Raw genomic sequence first — 10052 nt, 5'->3', positions numbered from 1 at the left:
CCCCCCTTTAATTTATTGTATTATTATGCAAAACTTTAATTCATCGGAAAATTTTGACTATTTTGATAATTTCCTTTTTATTGACAGGTGCAATGATAAACTTCCGGAAGAAGCCATTTTGGGAAAAAATTTCGTTCGGAAGACCAGGTCTGAATGCACTATTCCAACATAATGCCTCAGCAGATATCGCACTGTATGATGACGAATTTGACAAAGACTCTGATAGTAATGTCGTAATTACTCCTGCTCCAGACTACGACACAAAAAGCTTTAAAAGTTTCAGAAACTTTCCGACTATGAAAGGGAGATCGAAAAAAATACGCAAAAGTACTGGATATTCATACGAATCTGACGACAATGAAAAGAAATCACATCAACGGAAACGACATCATCAGCACGCTTCAAGCCGATGTCGAAACCATTCTCTACAACGAGATGAAAGGCTTTTTGATAATTCTGATTCGAGTGTTTCTAGTGGATCGACTTGTAACACAGTGGATTACAGGGAAGAGCGCTCGAGGCAGAAAGCACCAAAGGAAAAGGGGTCTCGAATGTGGCATTGTTCACCTTCCGACGGGAAACGGACAAGAAAATCTGGAACGCGTTCTTTAAAGAAATGTGAGAGAGCTTCTGAATCGTCTCCTGTTTGTAATAGGAAAAACGAACGGGAAATTCCTTTGGAAAGGAGACATGTAATAGCTACCACTAAAACAAAGGGGAAAACCAAATATAGGTCGGAGATGAACCGGGAGAGGCAAGACAAAAGCTGGGACAGCTACGCTTCCGATAGTTCTCCTGAGAGAACGGGAGCTAATTTAACGAAAAACCGGAAACAAGCCAAACCCAAGAAGAGCAAGAAAATGTCATTATCTGACACTGATGTCGAAGACAACTGGACAATACGTAAAAAATCTGGAAAGCCATCTGACGGTGTGATGTTAAAGATTACAATGGACGATTTGAGAAATGTCTTAACAGAAAACGTTTTATCGGCGGTCATGCAGGGCATGGACGATGGAAGGGGGAAACAAAGAGTGCAATGTGTGTCCCCGGAAGTACTCACAACCGACACAGAGACACTTAATAGCGGATATTCTGCGGGAAGTGGCAACTCCACTGAAGCATTATTACCCCTCATATCTGGAAGGCGAATGTCATCTGCTTTTCAGCCTGTTCCACAAAGACAGTCAGGAATGCTGAAGCGATTTATTCCCGTACTTTCATCCTCGAGTTCAGATAACACGGGAATGAGTCGGAATAGTTCTGTGGCTACAGTTAAAACTCTCCTCTCGGGCACGTCCGACTTAGCCGACATGACAGCAAGGAGTAAAACTACTGGTTACGGGGGAGGCTTCGGGACAGTGACGGCAAACTACGACCAACTAGAAGACAAACTAATGACGCAAACTAGTTCCCTGCGAGGGCGTCACATGCGAGAACCTACGGGGGAGATATATGAGGATAGCATCCTCAATGAGGCGATACATCAACATTTTAGTGCTAAAGAGGACAGACACAGTTATTTCCAGGACGGACAGTCCAGCGGGAGCAATTTGTCTCCGAGGCTGTCGATGGACCTAACAGATGAACTTGGAAAAGGACCTTGTGGTTTGCAGGATATGAACGGACGGAGAATGAGTACGACATTTAACAGCTTTCAGAATGGACAATTGAGCAGTGACTCTGACCTTCAAAATATTAAACAAAGACGAGAGTCGATGCACCAAAATTTCGGGAGTGCTCTTCCTACCTGTTTTGACCATATGTCATCTCGGAGGCCAAGTTTGTGTATAGACACAGGACTTTACCATATAAATGATTTTGGTGTCCCTGGCCCCGCTTATTTGGCACGAAGGCGTCAGTCACTGCCTGTCAACCTTACTAGCTACCCGTATTCGGAACTCGCGACCATCGGAATGGAGGCTATCATGACTGCTACCGAGGCCAAAGTGCAACCTTCAAAAAAAGAAAAATCGAAGATAGAAAAAAGCTTATCGACGGTGCCAGAGGAAAGTGTGGATGCAATAGAAGACAAACCAAGGAAAGGTACGCGAAACACTTTATCTTCCTCTTTACCAAAATATTTTGGCAAGTTATGTTAAATGATTAAAAAATTTCAACGTGTTATTGGCTAAACGACACGTCACCATCGAGCTAACTGTATGAGAATTATACCATGAACATAATAAGATAATTATGAATGGATTAAATATATCGCAAGTCATTTAGGGCTAGGGTACCCTTAGAAAAGATTGAAAGAAAGGTAAGGTACAATTGATTAAAAAACATTTTTTTATGAAATTCTTTTTCAAGAAAGGTCGTTTGATATTCGAAACTCTGCAAAAGGTATTTTGTATCAACAATAAGTAGATGATTATTGTTTGCAATCTTATTTATAAAAACAAATTATAAGAATAGTATTTCGATCATACGGTTGTCATCGCAGTAGCTTATTATAGAAAGTAGAAGATACACAAATATTGGTAGATTAAAGGGTATGTACATTATGTAATAATCGTCATAAGGGTGGTGAATTTCATTTGTTCTGAAGAGTTCAATATTTAAAGCCATTCTATTTTCGTAATCCTTGCGTATTCAAAATTATTCAACAATGACAAACAGATGAATAATAAAGAAAAATATCCATTAATTTTGCATAAAGGAAGCTCTCATGCACTTGTAGGACAACATTTATTATGTATGGTATTATAAAGTTGTTATCCTTTAATCGTATATGATGTGCGTGCGCAAATGACGGTGTGCGTGAGCTCTAGCGCGCATGTGAACGTGTGCGAGCATGCGAAACATGGCAGCCAAACCACGCAGTTACACGCTGTAGACCGATAAACCTTTATTACTATGATATATAATAATTATCCATGTAAGTAATCTATAGATTTATTTTATCTTTCCTCTTATAAAACAACAGACACCCAAGAGAAAATGAACACCAAATCCACCAAAGAACTTTTGAAGAATATAAAGGAAACTGCAAAGGAGAAGAGGAAGTTCAGAGTGACTAAATCTTTAGCTCTTCTGTCCAGTATCCTCGTTGTGGTAGGTTCTTCATCAAGACATGTGTTACATCATCATTGATGTTACGAAGACACAGTCAATAAATAGATTCAATAGAATGGAAATGTTAAATGGTCCGTATGACGGCGCCATTCCATGCCATGCATTTCATCGGCTATTATGACGTTTCGACGTAGCTGTTCATTATATACAAGTTAAATCATGATAAGCATTGAGATGAAGTCGTCCTTATTATGAAAAATCTTCAAAAGAATGTTTCTTTATTAAAGATCAGGGTTTTCTGTTGTGTACCCAGTGGTTTTGCTAAAATGTATTTTGGTAAGCATACTAGTGCATGTTCTGCAATATGTATCTATTGCTGGTGCTAATCCTATATAGTAAACTACTATAGGTTTGATACAGATATAACACGAAACATCAAAATACATGTATTGTTGCCTCCCAGATGGCGGGTATTGGTGTATTGTGCTTGGGAATCCTCAACATGATGGACGGGGAGGCCCAGATGTACGTGGCTGTCACAAAGAAGGGCCCAAAAGACAACAGTTTTCAGTACTACTGTTACGGCCTCTGCTTCATAGGGGCTTCCGTACTTCTAGTCTGCCTCTGCGGCTGTATAGGAGCCTTGAAGATCAACACTTGTCTACTTAAAATGGTGAGACCTATTATATAGCTCGGTTCTCACACTTACATATTTCTTATTCAGTGGTAATAAATTATCTGTCCTGGATTGCTTGGGCGCAAAATATACGTACTATATAAATAACAACACCGTCCAATATGGTATATTTAAAATGTCTGCAGCATTTTTTTTTACATAAAACAGGTAAAACTAGAGAAGTGAAGTCAACTGTATTTCAGTAATTCCTGCGTGTGTAGGATTCTGACTGCCATGACCATTTCCATCAATAGTAAATATACCTAATTTAACATAAGAATAACCATACCACACGTTAGTTTTGGATCTCACTTTGTAGTTTATTGTGACTTTGGTGCTGCTGCTGACTCTCAATGGTGTCATGGTTACCATGGTAGTGGTATCACAAAAGGATTTACCATCTATTCCTCTTTTGGCGGCTGTTGTAGACGGGGTGAGTAGTTGTTTGAAAAAGATTTAACAAGGGTTATGTTATCTATTTGTTCTAGATTGCATAGGTGTAAAAATCAAGAGTGTTAAGAAAGCCATTATTTAAACTCAAAATCAAAAAAAAAAAAATGGACGAAATATGAGCAAAAGAAATATCTACTAGAAACCCTAGAAAAAGTAAAAAGAGAATAAGACCAGGTGTTCCAAGATAGTAAGCGTTTTCTTCTTCAACAGCGGCCATGCAAACATATAAAACCATGAATTCCTATGCTGTCGTATCAGGCATATTTAAAACGTGGAATGTAAAAGTTATTAATCAACATAAAATCTCAAAATATGATAACACCTGCTTTAAATAGGACCTGTGTATAATTACCGCCTGCATATAATTACCACCTGTGTAAAAATACCAGTTGTGCATAAACTCCCCTTGCTTATAAAGACAGGCGTCTTATTATTATAACTATATAAAACAACTTGCCGATCAAATGTCTAATTTATTTCACATGGATGTTCTTTACTGACATATTTGATTAGTTTAATAAAGAATATTCCAATGAAAAACATGATCCTACCACCAAGGTTATTATTTGTTTTCAACTGGAACTGTCACATCATAAACTCATAAATTAATTAAATCTTTCCCCACTGCGTGGTCCGTAACGTAAATGATATGTATAACGCATTCTGTAGGGAGTATATTACCAAAAGGATATCATTCAGACACACAAAAAAGCAAAGAAAATAACATTAATTCAAATAGACAAAAACCATTCAAAATACCAACATCAATAAGTCAGTCATTGGTTGCAACATATTCAAATACCACGTCCCTATTTTACAATGTTTATGATCTTTTTTTGTCAGTTCAATGATCTGTACGACAAATGTGGGTATTACAGGTGAAAGACGTGGTTCTGGACCACATGAAGACGAACCTGCGGGATTCCTACAAAGCTGGCTCGTTGGTGGCTCGAGCGTGGGACCAGCTACAGGTGCAGGTAAATCTTACCAGCGCCACCTATTATATATAAATTATAGAGGACACAACAGATTGTTTTAATGCGGAGTACACTGCCGGATGGTTACCTCAGATGCACGAATTTGTACTGAAAAAAATATGCCACTAAAACATAGTGTCTTATTTATTGTCCTCTTCATAGAGGGAAATATGACATGAAAAGGCACAATTTATGTCAAGTTAATTAAGATATAAAAATTAAAGTTTCTTGTAGAAATGGGATTGTAATAATTCTCTCTAGTTGGTATATTTCCCCTTGATAATACTAAACAATTTTGATGATTGATTAAGACAAATAGTTTTGGGAATAACTTGTTCCATAGTCATAATAAATCTATTAAAATGAATTAATCATGGCCACACACCAAGCTATTATACCCACCACGTTGACACTAATTGTGCTGTATTTGTAGATGGAGTGCTGTGGGTGTCAGAGTCAGAACGACTACAAGTATAGTGCCTGGTGGAACGTCACCTCAGACGTAAGCGTTCGGCGTAAAGTTGTTAACCGTTCAGATGTGACGCAGTACAATGAGGATTAATCGCTTAAATCATCAACTAGGATCATATCAGTTACTATTAGGCCTTCTTCTCCGATAAGTTGCTGATAAAATAGCTGTATGAAACACAACCTTAAAAATCTAGTTTGATGAATTCATTAAGATTTGGTTATATTACTGTTGTATTTGTTAAAAAACCGATAGAAAATGCTAAACTGTTATTGCGATACGATTTTCACTTTCAGTCTAAGACAAATATGCCAGACAGTTGTTGTATAGTCGCTGTAAAGGATATTGATGACCTCAAACCAACCAACAAATTTCTGTGTCAGTCGATGACGCCGGGATTCTGGCACAACACGGTGAGTTTTTATGACATTGTCTAACAAAATATAGGCACCCGAAATAAAGGTTCTATCCTTTACTAAAGACACTTCTTCTAAACACGTGGAAATAAGTAAATGGCATTGCAAAGTGCTGCTGAACAGTGGATGTACACAGCAGTTTATTACTGTAGATGTATGCATGTATGGTCCATTCCCTTTTACCGCTTATTTGAACTGTGGTAATACCATACTCTGTGGTATATCTGATAGACTTACAAGCCGTCTGTTTAACCCTTTCACCACTGTAGACCATAATGGACTCATCCAGATCGATGCATGGTAGAGTCTACTAAAGTTACATAGGGGTGAAAGGGTTAAAGTCTGCAACACTGCAAAACGTCTGATTACCTTACGGTCTGGCCCCGGTTGCTAGTTAGATTTTAAAATACGAATACAACAAAATCAATTTCATCTGATATAATTTCACTGCTAAAGATTGGTTGAGAAGAAAATGATTGATGTGTTTTATGGATTTGTTTCGTTTTAAAAGCCATTGCTTGTTATAGAGACAAAAATTAGATTTTTTCACTTACCACTGATTAAGGCTAACCACCCTTTGAGTAATCGGGCCTGCATGCTAATTGTATTGTGTATGTGTTTATGACTTACATGTATGTGTGCTTCTATAACCCTAGAACGACCATTATACAGGTACTGAAAAGCACTGTAGAGTAATTAATTTTGCATATTAAATAGGGCGCTATATAAATGTGACATATTATTATTTTGATAATGTGTCAAATGTGGTCCATTTTGTTGTAGGGGTGCCATGATGTACTTATGGTATGGTACAAACAAAACAGCGTCATGGCGTTCGGAGCCACCATGGGTTTAGTTGCCCTCGAGGTGAGTCCTTGTTTCTTTGTGCCAAACTTTAGGTTAAACACTGTTGACATTTCCGTAAGGTTACTTATCACTGAAATACACGAATGAATCTCTATTTATTAATAATGACAAATCCATCTTTAGATTGTATACCAAAGTGAATTAATCGATATTTAAGGGGTAAATCATCGAATGGAAGTGTTAAAAATGAGTGTGAAAAAACAACTAAAAAAGGGGAATGGGGAGGGGGTGTTCGGCACGGAAGGGGTTACCCCAAACTCGACCATTAAAATAAAATACAGTTCAAAATCGTAACGTTGGAAAATAGATGCACTAGCTGGTAGAGTATTGTTATTATACATGTATATTTCTGATAAAAATTGATTACTCTTGGAATTAAGATAAATAACCAGATTGGTTTACGTGACAGATTTCGGTCGAACTGGCGAGGACGCTCTACCACAGACAATTCTTTTCGCTTATATATATCTTATTTCAATGGTAGATAACGATAACGCCACTGCGTTTGACGATTTACTCTGTCCTGTCGTATCCGTGGTGACAATGTTTCACAAGTTTTTTTTTTTTTTTTTTTATACATAAGTGACAATAACACATGACTTGAGGCCATTAAATGATTAAAAGAAAAACAGGATGTACTTTTAGATAAAGACAACAGATTTATGTTAATGTTCGTATGATCCTACCGGCAATCACTCTCGTTTGGTGAAATGGACGCGATATATTTATTAGTTTATACATTAACAGGGGAGAACTGATGCCTGACCTGAAGTTGAAGAAATTGACAATTTAGAGACATACTGTTATAATACATAATCGAGTGAATGAAATACTGTAATGCGTTCAATCAACGGCTGTCTTTTATAAGAACTGAATAATTTCAATAAACGTTGCTAGGAACATTGCAGAGCAATCCGGCCGAGAAAAATAATTATTAAAGAATTCTACCTTATATTTATTCATACAATCTATAAAAGACTCTGCCAACGTTAGTGTTACGAGAACCAAGGAGACGAAACACTTTGAATGCTTTTTTTTGAATTTTGAAATTAGGAAGTAGGTCATACTTTCTTTTATTTCGATGTTAATTTTGTGTCGAGGAAATTTATCTTTGGTCGAAGGTTCGGTAAAATACATCATTATTACAATGTATTTCGGGCAAAACAACATTTTAAGGACTGGACAGTGACTCAACCAACCTTGATGAGGTTCTAAGAATTATGCAATATTTGATAGCTTTCAAAGACTAATGGGCAACAAAGCTTATTTTTTCTATGTCAATAAACATCCACAATTTGCGCATGCAGTGCATGTAATTCATGCTGTCATTTCGATATTGTTAATGAAAACAACTGCTTGATAATTGCTAACATAGAATGAGTGGACATATCAGTAGGTAATTCACATTAGTTAACAGTTAAAGTATGGGTATGAAGGATATAGCAAGTTCATGATCCCCCGAGGCCAGGACTATTTCCCGAGGCTTCGCCTCGGGAAATAGTCCTGGACGAGGGGGATCATGAACTTGCTATATCCTGAAATACCCATACTTCAACTGTTTTATTATACCGATACAAATACTCCCTTACAATATTCTAAATATTATTAGACAACAAATTTTCAACAGCTGGGACACTTTATTTATTAACAAAACTGAAATTGCTGACGTAATTCGATTGTGCTAATTGGTCAATATTCGGTCGGGCCCCGCTCCAGACGAACTATTTCCCTGGCATGAAGTTAGAGGGGAAATAGCTTTTTTATGTGGTTACTTTTGTAGAGTGTAAAATAAGTAGAGGTATAATAATTTATGCTAAAAGATTAATACCTTAGACAATATCATTAACAGTGTGATATTTGCACTAGTCTATCTCTTTAGTATAGGATTGGGACATACATGTGCAAATTTGGAGAGTTTACGTCACGAAGGTTTGCATCGTAGACTGAAGGTGAACACAGACTTCCATGTTATCGATATCTAAATTTCACATAGCAAAAACATTTGGTTTTATTGACGGAGTCTCCTTACGTGTGGCGGTATAGATGTCGTACTGGCAGATAAATGTGATGACAGACCGCTTGTTGAGTGAAGTGTTCACTAGTGTATATATAAAGTCACAAGTACCTACCAAACACAAGTGAAAATAAATACTATTTCTCAAAACTGTTATTAATTGTTTATTTGTTACATTAAAAAGGAAACAGGTGTACGACAGCAAACACCTTATAATAAGTGTACTGTAAACGTTAATCTAGTGGGTCCAGTACAATACATGTAGTGAGGTAGTATATATATATTAACTTGTCAGGAACAAAGTGACATAACATATTACTTATTATTTTGTCTAGGACTCAGTGTTATACATTTTCATATTACACAATGGTTAATTTATAACTCCCATAGGACATAAGTACCGTTATTTATTTCATTTGCTTCATTGCAAAAATCGACGTAGCTTTTCCAAACTTTATTTGGTGAAAAAGCATAACGCAAATTATCTGTAAAATAACCTATCGAAGGTCAGCGTATGTCAAACCTCTGCTGAGGCTAGTCACACAAAACATGTCATATATACAGTGCTGAGATAGATCAAACCGCAATAAAGGTTTGGTTCTGTTTCTTCTCAATATGTATTAGTGCCACTAAATGTAACTTCGTAGTCAACTTATGGGAGCCATTTAATCATTATCCGTCCTGAAAGCGATATTGTTTGGTCATCTCAAATTCACCTCAAAGTTGAAAGGCTTTAGTGATAAATTATTAAGTTGAATAAAATATTGTGAATACAAACGCGATTACAATATGCGGTACTGCAAATCAGAAACTGGGGTACTCGTCACAGAAATAGATAACTATCTCTCAATGTTTCAATTACATAGAACATTATTTTATCTTTTCAGATTTTGAGCCTAATTTGCACTGTCCGGTTATACAGAAGTCTAACACAGAAGACGGCGACCAGCGCGAGCAATATTTAAACGAGGTTTAACTATTGGAATACACTTAAAAATAACGTCGTTAACTATAAAAAATGAAAACATGATCAATATTACATTAATTTAATCTAATTAATAATGAAAAGTTGGCTATATTGATTTATATCAAATCATAATCATGGTTCTTACATTTTAACATAAAATATATTTTTGTTATAAGACATCATCATCATTGTATA

General features: G+C 36.6%; 1 protein-coding gene across 1 annotated transcript; it reads left to right on the top strand.

Annotated features, from left to right (window-relative positions):
- The first annotated feature begins 92 nt into the window (after positions 1-92).
- LOC110450292 lies at positions 93-9953 on the top strand. Its single transcript, XM_021497749.1, has 9 exons — positions 93-2046; positions 2930-3057; positions 3482-3691; positions 4014-4127; positions 5026-5124; positions 5558-5626; positions 5890-6006; positions 6793-6876; positions 9778-9953. The coding sequence occupies exons 1-9, from the start codon at positions 93-95 to the stop codon at positions 9853-9855; spliced, it is 2853 nt and encodes a 950-aa protein (XP_021353424.1). The 3' UTR covers positions 9856-9953.
- The last annotated feature ends 99 nt before the right edge of the window (positions 9954-10052 follow it).

Source organism: Mizuhopecten yessoensis, unplaced genomic scaffold (assembly GCF_002113885.1).
Source record: "Mizuhopecten yessoensis strain PY_sf001 unplaced genomic scaffold, ASM211388v2 scaffold5141, whole genome shotgun sequence".
NCBI lineage: Eukaryota > Metazoa > Mollusca > Bivalvia > Pectinida > Pectinidae > Mizuhopecten > Mizuhopecten yessoensis.
The sequence above is the reverse complement of the archived record's forward strand: the minus strand, read 5'-3'. Positions and strand labels throughout refer to the sequence as shown.